The sequence below is a fragment of the Polypterus senegalus genome, chromosome 13 (genome assembly GCF_016835505.1).
Source record: "Polypterus senegalus isolate Bchr_013 chromosome 13, ASM1683550v1, whole genome shotgun sequence".
NCBI lineage: Eukaryota > Metazoa > Chordata > Cladistia > Polypteriformes > Polypteridae > Polypterus > Polypterus senegalus.
In genome coordinates this window covers 68,028,899-68,048,375 of record NC_053166.1, presented here as the reverse complement: position 1 = coordinate 68,048,375, position 19,477 = coordinate 68,028,899, and the positions used below count along the sequence as shown (strand labels likewise).

Genomic DNA, 19,477 nt, shown 5'->3' with positions numbered 1-19,477 from the left:
AGAGTAACAACGCTAAAGCAGTTATGGTATTTGGAATACTATGGCTATTCCCTGGACCATTATATTGTTACAAGTTAATTACAATCAGATGCGTTACACTAATAAACAATATGTGGTTAGTTTCAGTGTATTTATAAAGCCGCGTCAGGAAAATAAGGTGTAACCACACAGGAAAAGTAGCACTGCTTTGACACTGGGTGCCGCCAGTCTGCAAAACTGAGCGGAGAACTTGCGTACGACAAGGTATGAGGTACCGTGGAAAAGTGTGTGGCTTTACGCCAAGTGTAGGTTTTATACATCGCGATTTGAACGTGGAAAAGTTCTTACGCAACATTTCTGTGCGAACGCACCATTTATACATGAGGCCCCTAGTGATGCTATACATTAAAAAAGGAATTTAAATGAAAATTTTACAAAGATCAGTTTAATACATGTAAACTGAAATGAACATTAAAATAAAAATACAATTCTCATATACACCCAAATAGATAAAACGATACAGATGTAAAAGTTTTCATGCTGTAACTTACTCTAAGCAGCCAATTTAGTGTCTAAATTTATTTTACCCTTAATCCTGCTTTATTCAGAAATATTACAAGCTGAAAAATATACATTTAATTTTAAATACATTGAAAAATGTAAGAATTGGAAAATATCCAAAGTATATGCAAAAAAGCCAATGTCCTGAAATGCAAGAGTTTAAAAAAAAGACACTCTTCGCTCACTTGAATCATTACAAAAATATTTGCAAACACCATGGTAATTTTTAGATGCCAGATTAATTTAATTCCCTCCTAATTTCAAAACAGAATGAAAAGGATATAAATGAATATTGCACAAAATACAAAAATATACTGGTATAAACAAAAAAAAAAACCTGTCCAGTTTTCATTTGATGAAACTCTTTTATATTTGTTTGAGCTATGATCAGGACTTTGGTTTAGACCAGATGTGTCCAAACGCAGGCCCATGGATCCCATGTGGCTGCAGGATTTTATCCCCACCAACTTCTGTTTTCAATTGAGCTCTTAGCCTAATTAAGGAAACTGATTCAAGGTCAATGTAAAATTTAAAACATGAGCTGGCTAAATTTTTACAAAGTATTTATGTATAGCAGATGAAGATTTTAATCTTCATCCCTGCAAAAGTTATTGTTTTTCCAGATATTCTGGGTATTTAATCCATCAACTACTAATTAGCACAGTGATGGGTCTAATGCTGAAGTTGTTGCAGCCTTTCAGCATTAAGTATTGTTTACCCAGATGTCTGCCCTGTTTGTTATTGTTATTATTAGTATACAATTAAGGGAGCAAACTACACAGGAAAAAGACATATTAATAGGAATACAAAAGACAGTCAAGCATTTAAAGTTACATAAAAAAAGAAATCTCTCTACTTAATCATAAAAATTGTCATAAATGAAACAATCATGCTGCTGTGGTTTTTTGAATGCAGACCAAGAGAAGAGAAGGAGAGACCAGCTACTTAAATTAACTCAACCAGAGGTAAATTGACTGACTGTGAAACTAAGGGACAGAAACCTGCAGCCTCAGGGGGTCCTTAGGACTGAGCTTTTAGTAAAATGAGTAGTAGATGAAACCTGCATCAGTGTTAAAAAAGACCAATGGCAAAATATTTTTTTCACCTCACAATTTTCTACTAAAATTTATGTAAATTTACTCTTTTTATGCTGCAGGTATACAAGTAAGCATCCAGTACTATACTGCCTATACATAATTATTTATTCATGCTATTTATATTTCCTTGATAAATTTGGTTACATTTTACCACAAGTGTTTAAATAACCCAAAAAGGGTTAGGAGTAAAAAAATAAAATGGCTTTATACAAAGTACCGGTACACTCCACATATATTTTACAATTCTGGTCTATTACAAATTTAAAAATTGACCATTGAAAACCTGCCAAAATACTTTTGCTACTAATTTTTCAAGTTTGGGATGCATCTGCACCAGTATGCATATTACATATATATTTACTTTATACATAACATTCAGGTAATCAGTTGTAAATAATGAATTCCACATTAATAATCCGATCACTCTTCTTGAGTATTTTTCTTTTTTGCAGTGTACCTTTCTTAAATGCTGTTTTCATGTGTTACTTTCTAAAATAAAATATGAATACAAACAAGCAATCCATTTAGCCAGAACAGATTTACTAATACTGTAAAATGTTTACATAGGCCTGTACATAAATGTAGTATGTACAAAAAATCTTTGGTCTACTTTACTCAACCAGCAGGATTATTCCAAACTTTTCAAAAATATGCCAATTTCAAATATAACTGCAGTTGACAGTGCATGGAAGTTCACCATAAATTTGTATTAGGGGCTAAAACATACACATAGAATAACAAACTTTCCCTCAATTTATATGCTCAAAGGGATTTTTGGGGGTAACTTCCATATTAGTAAAAACATAGTAAAGAAATCCTGCAAACAGAATAAACACCATAAACTGCAGCCAGATAGGAATGTAACGCTTATCCTGGGAATCCTTTATTGTTGTAGGTTTAGCAGGGGGAGTCATGTGAGATGGTTTTGAATGTGATACGTTACGAAAGGTTGCAGAACTGCTCCGAATAGGCTGTGACCTAAAAAACAAAAAGGAAACTGTGAAATGCATTTTCTATATAAAATGTCTAAGATCCCCTAAGTAGCTGTAAATTAATCCCTAATCTGAAATCCAATACATCCAATCAACTCATTTCTCTTACTTGCTTAATCCAGTTTTAGAGTGACAATGCTACTCAGCTAAGGCTCTGAATGGTAATAGTGACTGCACATTTTCACTGATCTCATGTCCCTCAATTTTAGGTCAGTCTAAGTGTTTTATTGAATTCTAGGTCTGACAGCTTTCTACTTTAGTAATTTCTGCAGTATATATCCCTGCAGTATGTATTTAGCTATTTTACCAAAGTGAACAAATTAAGGAAAAGTTTAAGGCATTTTATTGATAGCGTTTCTCCACTGAAAATATTAAATCAAGTTTTATTGCACCAGTAAAGCTCCTTTTGCCTATGGAAGAACAAAATGACACCGTCCTTATTTTCTTTGGCATGACAAGAGAGATTTTAAATTCAAATATCAGGTCTGAGAAATCTCTACTGTACTTAATATCAGTCACCATCTTGGCCAAAATGGAGTTTCTTTGTAGCTAAAAAAGAGTCTGAGGATCCAATAAAGTAGGCCTCACTCATTTGGTAAGGTAGGCCCAAGAGCTATTACTCTCTACCTGACACGTTTATACCAATTATAACAGGATGTCACTCTGGCTAACACTGCACTCACTGAATGTTACATGTCTCATGTTGAAGGAGAGTGGGCATAAATCTTGATAGACAAAACTATGCACTAACTGCCACCCAAACATTTGGCCTTAAGTATGCCAAAGGACCCAAAACTTATACCAAATAACTTTTCTGCTTATAATAGGATGTAAATAGAATCCAATTAATTGCTCCCTGTACCTCTTCACAGACTGGTCTATCTATGTTTGCTGCAGAAGTATATCCTATTTTTAATGCTTAATGTTGCAACTGGAATTGTAGTGCCTGAACCTTTGCAGCAGTAAACAGTCTGGTGCGGTGCCACAAAGAGCTCAGCGCTGCTAGGGAAAGGTGCACAACAGACACACACACACAAAAGAAAGTATACATAATAGCAACATGTTTGCCCTCATAAAGCAAAGGGTTAATTAATTGACTAACCTTCAGCAGACATAATTTAATGCTAGTAAGACAGAATCATAACACTAGAACATGAAATGCAGTTAACTGCACTACTGATGAACACTACAAAGTGCAGTAAAACGAAAAGAGACCCCGACAAAAGGAAAGGTAAGTATGTTCTACATCCATGTACATGGGAGCTCTGAAGTCTATGAGACAAAGTATAACCTCCAGCCCTTAAAACCTTGTAGTTAGGGTAAAAGCCAACAAACGCAGCACCATACGTGTTTCTAGTTATTGATGTCACTTAAGCTGAAAGTTGTAACCTTAACTTAAAAATTTCCTTAATCCAAATTTAACAAGAAAACAAAATGTTTGTTACCAAAAGCTCCCTATATTAAACATTTAGTTGTTGGCTTCAGCACCCGAACTACTACAGTGTTTTGGGTGACATTGCATACAAGTACACCCACTCCTATAGACAAAAAACTCTAAGTAAAAGTTCTGCTGGATATGAGAGATTTACCAATTAAAAAAGCATAAACAAAATCTTGAAAACTAAGCCAAATCTTAACAAATCATGTGATTCTTATCATCTGACATGGAGTCTTTTCCATTTTCTTTCTCTTCTTGGTATCTTATCATTATACTTGACATTAATGACATTTTCATGAATGTTTTATTTTTTTTGTAGCAGACAAATTGGTATTAGGAATCAATAAGATAGACCACATATACACACTTTATTGCAACTGGTGAGAATCACTTGTGTTTCCTTATGCCAGGAAGTGCTATTGGAGCTGTATGATGACAAGATGGTTCAGCAACACCTGAAGCATATGCGGACTAGAATTTTGTTTTTGCTTGTACATGGAGGTGTTCCATATACAGTATATCCAAACTGAAATGATTTGAATAAAATCTACAGTTTAAAAAAAATCTTCCTGCAATTACAGTTTTAGTTAAAATAAAAGCCTGTATTCATTGTATACAACTATACTGTTGCAAACATATTAGATGAATCTTTTAATTTAGCTTTATACAAAACCTTTTAAAATTACAAAATATAACATTCTCTGATCTACATAGTTCAGTTCAGGGCTGTGGGGGCAACAAAGGCTGTAAAGAGAAAACAAGCCAGCCCTGAGCTGGGTGTTAGTGAAGTTTATAGTTTTACTTGCACACTCCCACATATTCATACTGGGCCAATTTAGAGCTGACAGTTAACTTTTCCTGCATGTCTTTGAAGATGTCTATGTCAAAGGGGGGAAAAAAAAAAAAATCAGAATGCCCAGAGAAAAACACAGATATAGATCCAGGAAGGACATGCAGGCAATAACTTGATGAAAGAGCCTAACCAATAATGCTGAATCTGTGAGGTAGGAGTACTAACCAATGTATCAAGGTTTAAAATATTTTATAGATGCACTGATGTAATAGTTACAACATTTAAAAACAAACAAATTTGGGGACTGCAAAAAAAAAATAAAAACTCTTCACACATACTCATCTTTATAATCACGCAGAACCTCTTGATATTTAAAGGAATGTCCTGTAGGCTCTGTAGAGTACTGCTTTCTGTTGTATGCACTATGATGGTCCATTTCCGTAGTGCGAGCCTCCCTAGCAAAACAAACAAAAATAAAATAAATAAAAAAAAAAAAAAAGATAAACTGAGTATTTTAAATAACAGAAGCCCACAGAAATATTCATACTTTTAATAAAGCATGAGTCATGAAGTATTTAAAACTAGGATATTTTTAAAATCAGAATCAGTATAAACACAATTCGCTCTGAAAATAAAATGACATACCATGCAAGCGTGGTTTTAAAACAAATTTAAAAAGCTTCCCAATCCCATAGGTAGAAACCCTAACTCAGATAGGATTAGTAAGAAGTCTCCAACAATATTTTGGAATACATGTGACCAGTATGATCAAAGTTGGTTTTAGTTTGACCTTACTGTAAAAATGCAACCATTTCTAAACATTTCATTAAACAAAATAACGAATATGAAGTCATAACAAACAGTGCCGAAGCAAAATAAACCACTTTACAAAGAGTGACAGAGGCACTGGATAAGAAAAGGTAGCTTGAATACAATCAATGAGTAACATTATTGACATAAGGGGAATGTGGAGTTTTGACTTGTACCATTCCTTGATAGCCAATATTATGTACTTCACAAACCTCTGGGCAAATGTTGAGTACAGTTATAGAACTTTTATTTGAATTACAAGTAAGATGCTACATTTTGAGCAACAAATTTAAAAATAACCCACACATTTTCTAATAAGCCACTGTGAAAAAAACATAGTTTTTGAAGAATAAATGTTTATTTTTTTGAATAACATTTATTGAAGTCTGACAACTCTTGTAATGTTGGTAATATTTAGCCAACACTGGAAACAAATTCTTAATAAATTGGAAGACTTTCTTTTTTATATATACAGTGCATCCGTAAAGTATTCACAGCGCATCACTTTTTCCACATTTTATGTTACAGCCTTATTCCAAAATGGATTAAATTCATTGTTTTCCTCAGAATTCTACACCCAACACTCCATAATGACAATGTGAAAAAAACTTTTACTTGAGGTTTTTGCAAATTTATTAAAAATAAAAAACTGACAAATCATATGTACATAAGTATTCACAGCCTTTGCTTAATACTTTGTCGATGCACCTTTGGCAGCAATTATAGCCTCAAGTCTTTTTGAATATGATACCACAAGCTTGGCACACCTATCTTTCGCCAGTTTCACCCATTTCTCTTTGCAGCACCTCTCAAGCTCCATCAGGTTGGATGTGAAGCGTCAGTGCACAGACATTTTAAGATCTCTCCAGAGATGTTCAATCGGATTTAAGTCTGGGCTCTGGCTGGGCCACTCAAGGACATTCACAGAGTTGTCCTGAAGCTACTCCTTTCTCCTTTGAGATCTTGGCTGTGTGCTTAGGGTCATTGTCCTGCTGAAAGATGAACCATTGCCCCAGTCTGAGGTCAAGAGCGCTCTGGAGCAGGTTTTCATCCAGGATGTCTCTGTACATTGCTGCAGACATCGTTCCCTTTATCCTGACTAGTCTCCCAGTTCCTGCCGCTGAAAAACATCCCCACAGCATGATGCTGCCACCACCATGCTTCACTGTAGGGATAGTATTGGCCTGGTGATGAGCGGTGCCTAGTTTCCTCCAAACGTGACGCTTGGCATTCACACCAAAGAGTTCAATCTTTGTCTCATCAGACCAGAGAATTTTGTTTCTCATGGTCTGAGAGTCCTTCAGGTGCCTTTTGGCAAAAACCAGGAGGGCTGTCATGTGCCTTTTACTAAGGAGTGGCTTCCATCTGGCCACTCTACTATACAGGCCTGACTGGTGGATTGCTGCAGAGATGGTTGTCCATCTGGAAGGTTCTCCTCTCTCCACAGAGGACCTCTGGAGCTCTGACAGAGTGACCATTGGGTTCTTGGTCACCTCCCTGACTAAGGCCCTTCTCCCCCGATCACTCAGTTTAGATGGCTGGCCAGCTCTAGGAAGAGTCCTGGTGGTTTCGAACTTCTTCCACTTACGGATGATGGAGGCCACTGTGCTCATAGGGACCTTCAAAGCAGCAGAAATTTTTCTGTAACCTTCCCCAGATTTGTGCCTCGAGACAATCCTGTCTCGGAGGTCTACAGACAATTCCTTTGACTTCATGCTTGGTTTGTGCTCTGACATGAACTGTCAATTGTGGGACCTTATATAGACTGGTGTGTGCCTTTCCAACTCATGTCCAATCAACTGAATTTACCACAGGTGGACTCCAATTAAGCTGCAGAAACATCTCAAGGATGATCAGGGGAAACAGGATGCACCTGAGCTCAATTTGGAGCTTCATGGCAAAGGCTGTGAATACTTATGTACATGTGCTTTCTCAATACTTTTATTTTTAATAAATATGCAAAAACCTCAAGTAAACGTTTTTCACATTGTCATTATGGGGTGTTGTGTGTAGAATTCTGAGGGAAAAATTAATTTAATCGATTTTGGAATAAGGCTGTAACATAAAAAAAAATGTGGAAAAAGTGATGCGCTGGGAATACTTTCCGGATGCACTGTATATAAATCTTAAAGCTGCAATAAAATGCCATGAAGCTTTGAAGCTAAAGTACACAAGGAAGGAAATTGAATATGTTGCCAGCACAGTAACAGAAAACTTCATCTGATTTTACCAAAATCTATACAGACTCGTGACCTCTTTTTAACATCCTTTTCAATTGTGGTGTATATTTTTTTTCCTCTATTTTCAGACCAGTATTACAGGGAGTCTTACCTGACAAAATAATTAACTCTCCAATCAGAGCTTTCTTGGCCTTTTGTAGACTGAATGTACAAATGAAATAACAGTCTTTATACTAGTATTTGCATATTTGTGTAATATTATACACAAGAAAAAAAAACTTAATAATCCTCACAAATTATAAAGTAAGGTAGGCTTAAAAAAATATCAGATCCAATGTATCATATACAGTTGGCCCACTCCACAGGATCAAAGAAAAAAAAAATTTGCACGCAAGGGTCAGTAGGCCTTGAGCCCTGGGAACCAAGTTACCTGAACTAGTCAATAACTTTTCTGTATTTATATACCACTCTGATACTGATCTTTCTGATCATATAATAGGTAATTATGATAGCAACTGATGAGATGAATTCATAATTAACTGAACAATTACAGTATTTGAGGGTTCCTTTAGAGTGCCACTTTCTCTTGTACGATTTGGCTCAAAAACTAATCAGAACATTATCATTTCATAACATGCTCAAGTTTGGAGTTTCATATTTCTCCATCCAGTCATTTTAGCTCTAGACCGTCCTCAAGAATCTGTGACACACAGATTCACACACACACACACACACACACACACCCATCATTGAGATACTGATGTTTTCAGTATCAGTGGACCAGCATCAGTATCAAGATCTGTCAAAAACTGGAGATCGAAATTTTTGATGAATCTAAAGCTTCTACTCCTCCCCCTTAAGACAATAGGTTATGGTGGGGAAGGGCGCAAAGCAAAAAACACCATAAAGTTTCAAACAGCAAAACTTGACTTTGCTATGTGCCAAGCATTATGCTTAATCCGTGCAAATAAAGTGATGTGTAGCCTCCCGCCATTTCACAAATCCTCAGTCTCTCTCCAGCACTCACTGTTTAAGCATTGATCGCCTCACATCTCGTTTGCTACTTGTGTTGTGTGCACCCTTTGTTTCTATAAAAAAAGTCCCCAAAAATTCAAATTAGGTTGACAAAGCAATTCCTCAGTGAATAAAAAGGAGCATAAAGTTCTAAGATTTTTTTTTTGTCGAGAGATTGATGTTTTGAAAAGTAGTATATTTCTTGCTGAGGGGAACATAAGGCTGGTAAGAATGAGTTAAGCATTCACCCAATAAAGCATAAAGAGGAAGAAATTCGTGGAAGTACTGCCCGTAGAATAGGAAAAATTGTCTCCGTCTGTACTGAACACGTACTGACTTTTTAAAATTTCTTTTCATTATTCACTTAACTATTTGCGTAGCATTTAATTTTTATTAGATATTATAAGTGATCTAGAGAGGATTTAAAGCATATTGGAGGATATGCGTAGCTAGTATGCAAATACTATGTCATTTTTGAATTTAGCAACCTTCTGTCTGATTTGGCTATAAATTATGATCACGTAGTTCTGATGGGGGATTTTAATGTACACATTGATGTGGAAACTGACACTTTTAGCAAATGTTTTACTTATTTGTTAAATTCAGTAGGATTTTGTCAGATTGTCAAAGGTCCAACTCATAATCATAACCATACATTAGATTTAATTATAACTTACAAAGTTGAAATTCAAAATTTAAATATTACTCCATTAAATGTAGTTATTTCCGATCACTTCTTAATTACATTTGATTTAGTTCTGCCCATGCCAAGCGCTTTCAGATTAAAACAAAGACAGTGCGACATCTAGATTGTAATTCTGCTTCAAAATTTATAGATACCTTGAGTAAGTCGAGTGTAATTGTGGAAAACCATTTAGATCAATTAACATCAAATGTAAACGTGGAAAACAATTTAGATCAGCTAATATCACATTATAATGTGACCTTGAGAGATGCTCTGGACACAGTGGCTCCCCTAAAAACAAAAGTCATCAAAGCACATAGAAACTCTCCCTGGTTTAATGAAAATACTCAAGCTCTTAAATTAGAGTGTCGAAAACTGGAGTGCAGATGGAGAACAACAAAGCTACATGTCTTTCAAATTGCATGGACAGAGAGTGTAAATAAATATAAAAAAGCCCTCTTTAAAGCTCGCTCAGAATACTATTCTACATTAATAGATAGCAATAATAAAAATCCTAGGGTACTTTTTAGAGCAGTGGCTAAATTAACAAATGGCAATTCAGATCAACAGTGCAAAATACCATCAGATATTAGCAGTACAGTCTTTATGAACTTCTTCAATGAGAAAATTAAAAATATAAGATCCCAGATCTCAGCATCACAGTACAAACCAAATACTAGCTTAACAGACCCTGTCGCACATTGCATTCAGCACTTTAGTAATTTTAATCCTGTAACTCACCAGGAAGTCTTAACTTTAATTACTAAAATGAAGCCCACTACTTGTTCCCTAGATCCAGTGCCAACAAAACTAGTAAAAAGTGCAATGGATGTTCTTGCAGCGCCTATTCTAACCGTTATCAATAGTTCATTACTGCATGGCACCGTACCTGATGCACTAAAAGTGTCAGTTATTAAACCTTTACTTAAAAAGTCAGACCTAGACCCACACATACTAAATAACTATAGGCCTATTTCAAATTTACCATTTCTCTCTAAAATACTAGAGAAAGTAGTCGCCAGTCAGCTTCAGTCACACCTTACGCGTTACAATTTAAACATCATTGTCACGCTCCTATAGAAACAGCAAACACGAAAAAACGATAACAGTTTATATTAGAGAAAAAAAAAAACTTTTACAATTTTGCAGTTCTCGATTGCTGCAAAAAGAAAAAAGACGTTGCCAGTGAATTTGGAATCTTGCCATCAACGCTGTCAACTTTCTTGAAAGACCGAGCAAATAATGAAGAAAAATCTTAGGTTGCAAATGTATGTAAACTGCTGCATTTGAAGATGTCGAAAAAGCAGTTTTTATGTGGCTCAGTGATGCTCGTTCAAGAAACATTCCTATTAATGTGGCACTCATTCAAGAAAATGTGAGGTTTGTAAACTCTCTTGGGACCTCCCCCAACTAGACAGCACTCCGAAGAGCGTCCCGAAGTCCGATCTCTGCATCTATAGAAGACTATTTATCTGTTGCCGGGGCAACAGCAGGCTCAAAGCTATGCTGCATCTCTACGCCAAAGCAGACAGTAAAGATATCAATTGGTGATGCAAGGAACATTGTAAATACAGGTAACAGGATTACTTGATCACTGATCTGGCAACGACCCTGCCTGACTGTTGTATCTGTGTATAGCAGAGTGTCAGATCATGCTACAATAAATAAGTGTGCCGTTCCTGTTTCAAGCTGAATAAAGCTGGTTTTGCTAAGGTACGGAGACTAAGCCTCGTGTTTTGGGTTGCAAGACAGGAACTTATAGTGCGACCCTGATCTTTTATGATTTGCTTCTGTGTTGTTTCACTGCAGCGCTATGAGCCTGTTGTTGACCTGTCCCGGCAACGGACAAACAATCTTCCACAAACGCTGAAGTTGTGCTTCGGGACGCACTTCAGTGTGTTGTTCCCGTTGGGTGGGGGTCTCAAAAGAGTTCAGAAACCTCACAATATGAAGGATGATTCGGCTCCTGATTGATAACTGTGCTGCTCACAACATGCTTCCACATTTAGATAATGTTCGCGTTGAATTTCTCCCACCGAATTGCACAGCAGTGCTTCAGCCATTGGATTTGGGCATCATTCGCACCTTGAAAGTGTATTATCGCAAGGAAATGCTGAAAAAAATTCTAGTCAGCGTAACTTGTAGGCAGGAGGAAATTAAAATTAATGTGAAAGAAGCTATTGAAATGATTGCAAACGCCTGGGCACAAGTTAAAGAAAGCACTATAATAACAAATACAGAATCTCATTACAACAAAATATTTTTTAGGTCCTGGGAGTTCCTTGTAATGGAATTTTACCTTTAAACGAATCCAGTTGGGTGTACCCCATGGTGTCTGCCAGTTGATTATGAGTTTCTTGACAGGTATGAAGCAGTATATGAGACTGGGCCCTTATATGTTGCCTCCCGCCCCCCAGGGTTTGCCCCTTCACCCCTCCCATTTTTACTTTATTTAAATAACTGTAGATCCTTAGGAAAATCTGTAAAAATCCTCAAGTCTGCAGATGACACAAAGGTAGCGGGTCTCAATTCCAATAATGACGAGCTTTCCTACAAAAGAGAGGTGGGCTGTCTTGTACAACGGTATTCTTGTAACAACTTGGAGCTCAATGCTATTAAGACAATGGAAATGAGGATTGATTTCTACAGACATGTCACTAACTGTTCACCTTTCGTGAATTAATGGCCAGATTGTGCTTGTGGTTTAGTCGGTTAAATTCCTATTTTTACCAATACATTTAAATGGGACTAGCAAATCACTTCCAATATCAAGAAAGCCAGGCAGAGATTGATCTTCCCTTGGCATATGAAGGTGTACAGTTGTGCTTGAAAGTTTGTGAACCCTTTAGAATTTTCTATATTTCTGCATAAATATGACCTAAAACATCATCAGATTTTCACTCAAGTCCCAAATGTAGATAAAGAAAAACCAGTTAAACAAATGAGACAAAAATATTATACTTGGTCATTTATTTATTAAGGTAAATGATTGAATATTACATGTTTGTGAGTGGCGAAAGTATGTGAACCTTTGCTTTCAGTATCTGGTGTGACCCTCCTTTGCAGCAATAACTGCAACTAAACATTTCCGTAACTTTTGATCATTCCTGCACACCGGCTTGGAGGAATTTTAGCCCATTCCTCCATACAGAACAGGTTCAACTCTGGGATGTTGGTGGATTTCCTCACATTAACTGCTCGCTTCAGGTCCTTCCACAACATTGAGATTGGATTAAGGTCAGGACTTTGACTTGGCCATTCCAAAACATTAACTTTATTCTTCTTTAACCATTCTTTGGTAGAACGACTTGCGTGCTTACGGTCGTTGTCTTGACCCACCTTCTCTTGAGATTCAGTTCATAGACAGATGTCCTAACATTTTCCTTTAGAATTCTCTGATATAATTCAGAATTCATTGTTCCATCAATGAAGGCAAGCCATCCTGGCCCAGATGCAGCAAAACAGGCCCAAACCATGATACTACCACCACCATGTTTCATAGATGGGTTAAGGTTCTTATGCTGGAATGCAGCGTTACCCTTTCTCCAAACAGAACGCTTTTCATTTAAACTAAAAAATTTTATTTTGGTCTCATCCGTCCACAAAACATTCCTCCAATAATCTTCTGGTTTGTCCATGTGATCTTTAGCAAACTGCAGACGAGTAGCAGTGTTTTGTTTGGAGAGCAGTGGCTTTCTCTTTGCAACCCTGCCATGCACACCATTGTTATTCAGTGTTCTCCTGATGGTGGACTCATGAACATGAACATTAGCCAATGTGAGAGAGGCCTTCAGTTGCTTAGAAGTTACCCTGGAGTCCTTTGTGACCTCGCCGACTATTACAAGCCTTATTCTTGGAGTGATCTTTGTTGGTCGACCACTCCTGGGGAGGGTAACAATGGTCTTGAATTTCTTCCATTTGTACACAATCTGTCTGACTGTGGATTGGTGGAGTCCAAACTCTTTAGAGATGCTTTTGTAACCTTTTCCAGTCTGACGAGCATCAACAACTCTTTTTCTGAGGTCCTCAGAAATCTCCTTTGTTCGTGCCATGATACAATTCCACAAACGTGTTGTGAAGAGCAGACCCTGATAGATCCCTGTTCTTTAAATAACACAGGGTGCCCACTCACACTTGATTATCATCCCATTGATTGAAAACACCAAACTCTAATTTCACCTTCAAACTAACTGCTAATCCTAGAGGTTCACATACTTCTGCCACTCACAAATATATAATATTCGATCATTTTCCTCAATAAATAAATGACCAAGTATAATATTTTTGTCTGAGTTGTTTAACTGGTTTCTCTTTATCTACTTTTAGGACTTGAGTGAAAATCTGATGATGCTTTAGGTGATATTTATGCAGAAATATAGAAAATTCTAAAGGGTTCACAAACTTTCAAGTACAACTGTATAGTTAAATTTTTACTCTGCCATCATTGAGAGTATTGTGATCTTCGACCATCACAGTTTGGTTTCTTACTGCCTCCTCTTTTTCCAAGACTCGATTGCAGCAGGTGATTTGTTCAGCTAAGAAAATAATTGGCCGTTGTCTCCCTACATTAAAAGACCTGTCATCGGCAGAGTCAAAAAGAGTGTAGGAAAGATTGCAGCTGACTCCACCCACTCCAGCATCCATTGGTTAATTAAATTGCCATCACAAGGGAAGTATACATCTGTTGCGACCCAAACTACAAACCAGCTCCGCTGCTTCTTTCTTCAAATTATTCAGATCCTAAATAAACTACATAGGGGTTACTCCTAAATGTTTTTACAACATACAACTGGTAACTGTGCTGTCTATCTATTTGTAAATACTTCATAAGTGTTTAACTTGTAATATTTGATATCTATATTATTTTGTATAGTTTTTCTATTTATTTGAGTTAACTATTGAAGTTTGTAGTTATTTTGTTCAAGATATTGTTGTATTTGTATAGTGTTTTGCACAGTGTTAGGTAAATGGAGGTTTGAAATTGTGTTGTCTTGCGTTGATAATGTCTTATATCTCATGTTTTGCATTTAACCAAACTCAATTCTGGTATTTTTCTATGTTAGCAAAAAGGGGATTCTAATTCTGAAAAGACACACATATATTTTGTAAAATAAAAACACTCAAACAAAGATGGCTGCAAGAGCCATTTGCTAGTTATTTAAGTTATATAAATCTTTTACTAAACATTAGTGCATGATCTATGGGAGGTTCCCATAACACCCATAAGTTGAATTGAATTGGTATATTCTAACTATACTGCTCAAAAGAATTAAAGGAACACTTTTTAATCAGAGTATAGCATAAAGTCAATGAAACTTATGGGATATTAATCTGGTCAGTTAAGTAGCAGAGGGGGTTGTTAATCAGTTTCAGCTGCTGTGGTGTTAATGAAATTAACAACAGATGCACTAGAGGGGCAACAATGAGATGACCCCCAAAACAGGAAAGGTTTAACAGGTGGAGGCCACTGACATTTTCCCTCCTCATCTTTTCTGACTGTTTCTTCACTAGTTTTGCATTTGGCTACAGTCAGTGTCACTACTGGTGGCATGAGGCGATACCTGGACCCTACAGAGGTTGCACAGGTAGTCCAACTTCTCCAGGATGGCACATCAATACGTGTCATTGCCAGAAGGTTTGCTGTGTCTCCCTGCACAGTCTCAAGGGCATGGAGGAGATTCTAGGAGACAAGCAGTTACTCTAGGAGAGCTGGAGAGGGCCATAGAAGGTCCATAACCCATCAGCAGGACCAGTATCTGCTCCTTTGGGCAAGGAGGAACAGGATGAGCACTGCCAGAGCCCTACAAAATGACCTCCAGCAAGCCACTGGTGTGAATGTCTCTGACCAAACAACCAGAAAGACTTCATGAGGGTGACCCAAGGGCCCCATGTCCTCTAATGGGCCCTGAGCTCACTGCCCAGCAGCATGCAGCTCGATTGGCATTCGCCATAGAATACCAGAATTGGCAGATGCACCACTGGTGCCCTGTGCTTTTTACAGATGAGAGCAGGTTCCCCCTGAGCACGTGACAGAAGTGAAAGGGTCTGGAGAAGCCATGGAGAACATTATGCTGCCTGTAACATCATTCAGCATGAGCAGTTTGGTGGTGGGTTAATGATTGTCTGGGGAGGCATATCCATGGAGGGTCACACAGACCGCTACAGGCTTGACAAAGGCACCTTGGCTGCCATTAGGTATCAGGATGAAATCCTTGGACCCATTGTCAGACCCTATGCTGGTACAGTGGCTCCTGGTGCACGACAATTCCTGGCCTCATGTGGTGAGAGTATGCAGGCAGTTCCTGGAGGATGAAGGAATTGATACCATTGACTGGCCACCACACTTTCCTGACCTAAATCCAATAGAACACCTCTGGGACATTATGTTTTGGTCCATGCAATGCCACCAGGTTGCACCTCAGACTGTCCAGGAGCTCAGTGATGCCCTGGTCCAGATCTGGGAGGAGATCCCCCACAACACCATCTGTCATTTCATTAGAAGCATGCGCCGATGTTGTCAGGCATGTATACAAGAACACAGGGGCCATACAAAGTGCTGCGCACAATTTTGAGTTGCTGCAATTAAATTTTGGCAAAATGGACTAGCCTGCCACATATTTTTTTCACTCCGATTTTTGGGGCGTCTTTGAAATCAGGGCTCTGTAGGTTGATCATTTTCATTTCCATCAAACGATGTGGCATCCTTTCGTTCCTAACACATTACCCAGTCTATATCAGTATAGATATCCAGGAGGATTTCTTTTTCCCATTGAGATCTGATGTGTTTTCAAAGTGTTCCTTTAATTTTTTTGAGCAGTTTATTTCTAGCCTCTCTGACTAAACATTATTCTCAGTTAGTGATCAGCCTTATCATGTGTAAGATGTAGAGGGCACATGGTTTTAATCTGTGCCTTGCATGCATGTTTTGTGTACCAAGTAACATGAAAGACAAAGCACTTAATTGTATGTGCTGCACCGTACGTTTAAAGCGTATAGAAGAAGAAGTAAAGAATCTTTAGATATAGATACAACTAAAGTTTTACAAGAAAAGCTAAGAGTAAAGAAAATCAGTTTTTTGCCTTTTATTCTACTTGTGCAACAACTTTTTTCTTTATTCTTGTGTGGATTGTTTGCTTTGAATTTTCACTAAATATTTTAAAACAAACTTTTGGACTGAGAGATTTCTTATGGCACGTGTTTTACCCGTGCTTGAACTCACCTTACCATCCTGTGGCTACAATGACTAAACAATCACTAACCAAAATGTTTATCTGAAAATGGACTTTAAACCCTTGCTCCCCCACAAGATAATCTAAGTGAGTCAATTTATCAGCCTGCAGACACCTGGCCAGAGCACCAGCTTTAATTAAACTAAGGTAAGGTTACCTTTACAGACTGCCTGTAGGTAATCAGTACACCGTAAATTAAATACTAAAGTTTCAACTGGGAAAACCATTATTACTGACAGGGATATATTTGTGCTGCCCCATGTTTCTTTACACAAAAGCAATTCAGCCAGCAATCCCAACTATAAGGCACTGTGAGGGCATAGGCATCACATTTGTGCACTGTTTGGCTCCTCAAAAGCTATTAAGTGGTAAAAAGCAATCTCTAAAAGGTTAAGAAGGAGTGTTAGGTGCTATCTCATGATTAGAAAATAAAAACTGTAGACCTTTTGAAAAGTGGCATATTGCTTGCCAAGATCATTATTTCCTAAACGATACAGTATAACAACTATTTACATAGCATTTACATTGTAATAGGTATCATATGTAATCTAGAGATGATTTAAAGGTGGATGCATTTAGATAATATGCAAATACTGTGCCATTTTATATAAGGGACTGAAACATCCATAGATTTTGATATCCACATCAGGTCCTGGAACCAATCTTCCATGGCCATGGAGGGCAAACCGTATATTCAAAATATCTTTATTGTGTAAAATAAAAAATGAGAACAAGAAATACATATATATTATGCATATTATTAGAAAGACAAAATCATTGAAAATGTGTCCTGTATGGAAATTTAGTAAGAAAGAGTGAAATCAACAGTGATATTAATATGTACAGAACAGCAAATCTGCCAAAGTTAACTTTCATACATCTAAGCAGGGAATTCCTGTGAATGATCAGAAAAAAAAATGTCAGTAAAATGTTTTTGCCACTGTCACCTGGACAATTTGTAGATGTGTATGGAAAATGCACGACTTAATTAAAATTTCACTTTTTTGCCAAAATATGCATAAAGCAAGCAGAAAACCTAACAGGGAAGCTAAGCGTCTTTGACACAAGTTTATTTTAGTAGTTATCAGTGTCTCTGTTGAATATCCAGTTGTTTTTTGTTTCCTTGTTGTGTATAAAATTATATGCTTTGTCACGGTTTACATTTAGAATGTACAAAAATATCAATGTCCAATTTAAAATACATAATTCCAGGTGGAATTGTAAAGCTACTTTATGCCAGAGACAATGCTGTGGCTTGTGTTAGGGAAAAGTCTGGGTTAAGGGCTCAGTGGTGAAATGAAGAGGTTGGGAACTGAATAGGATTCAGTTTCAATACATCAGTAATCATACCACACTACAATGAAAATACTAATGCGTTAACTAAAAAAAAAATTGTTTCGGCGATAAGGCGTGAATAAATTAACACTTACCAGTCAGTATACGATTCACTTTTAGGCTAAAAAAAGAAAAAAAAAAATTAGAAAAAGCACAACTATGAACTTAAAATGAACACTTGCCATTATCAGTTATTTAACAAAACTATTTTTATTGCTTTTGTTTACAAAAGCCTATTAAAAATACAGAGCACTCAAAGAATAAGAAGAAACATACTTACAGAAGGTCGAAGAGCTGAACGTGTAAGAATAATTTCCTCCTCTAAAAAAAAACAGTTTTTCTCATTAGGTACATGTATTTCTTTTTGAATTTGATATTTTAAGTTGAAGCTTTTTAAGTTTCAAGTTACAATTACCTCATGATATTGTCTGCTTAAGCTATTCACAATATAACTACTCAAAACATTTGAATATACTTTATTTTTAATTGTATTTCAATGGGACAAGTCAAATGGTCTTTGGAAAAATGCTTTACTTTTCTAAAAATGCAAAACCCTCAACTGGGTATATTATATATACTTTTGTCAGTAGACTTGACTACATTCTGTTACTGATCTTTGTTAATTTTGTGTATTGAAATAACCTTTAATTTGCATTCAATTGCCTTTGACTCTGCTTTTATGAAAAATTGACCCTTAGCCACAACTTTAAAATCAGACTCTTATAAGATGAGTCAATCATGTTTATCACATCTTTAAAATAGTATATCTTTAACAGTGATGAGTGATCTCAGCAGTGTTCTCTTCGTCTCGAGTTTGCGAATATTGCTGAACTCAGCAAAATGCATTGAACTCAATGGGGACGGACAAAATGAACTAGATTTGACTGGATTGAAATGGTGCAATCAACTCTAAAGTGTCCCTAAAGGCTTAGGAAATGTCTGCCAACTATACTGGACTGATTATTGTGGCCAAAAAGGCGACCTGAGCTGTGCGGCAGCAGTGCCAACTACTGCACCACCATACTTTCGTGAAATCAAAGAAGAAAACCGGAAATGCTGAAATTGTAGTAAACAGAAAAAATATGTAAGTTGTTTTATGTTGATTTATGTGAGAAACTAATGCTTTGTGTGCTTTTCAGAAAACAGAGTTTTTTGGAAATATATTCAGCCCCTTGGGGGGAAAAAAATCAGCCCTATAAGAGTTAAAGGCAGAAAATACACATAAGTGCCACGATTGAAGCCACATTTTTTGAAGTCACATTGAAGGCTCTCCAAACTGTCTGTGCTGATTCTTTGCACTTTTTCTTCCATCAAAAAGATAAAGTCTCATAAATAGTAATGAATCTTTCGTTATTATTATTATT

General features: G+C 36.8%; 1 protein-coding gene across 1 annotated transcript in view; it reads right to left on the bottom strand.

Moving 5' to 3' along the window:
• Nucleotides 1–404: 404 nt before the first annotated feature.
• Nucleotides 405–19,477, bottom strand: part of emd (emerin (Emery-Dreifuss muscular dystrophy)) — a 44,392-nt gene continuing 25,319 nt past the window's right edge. Inside the window, exons 4-7 of the mRNA XM_039774119.1 lie at nucleotides 18,394–18,434; nucleotides 18,209–18,234; nucleotides 5,199–5,315; nucleotides 405–2,615 (exon numbers count right to left, since the gene is read on the bottom strand). Of these exons, the coding sequence (XP_039630053.1) occupies nucleotides 2,387–2,615; nucleotides 5,199–5,315; nucleotides 18,209–18,234; nucleotides 18,394–18,434 (413 nt within the window). The 3' untranslated portion in view covers nucleotides 405–2,386. The remainder of the gene's footprint in view (nucleotides 2,616–5,198; nucleotides 5,316–18,208; nucleotides 18,235–18,393; nucleotides 18,435–19,477) is intronic.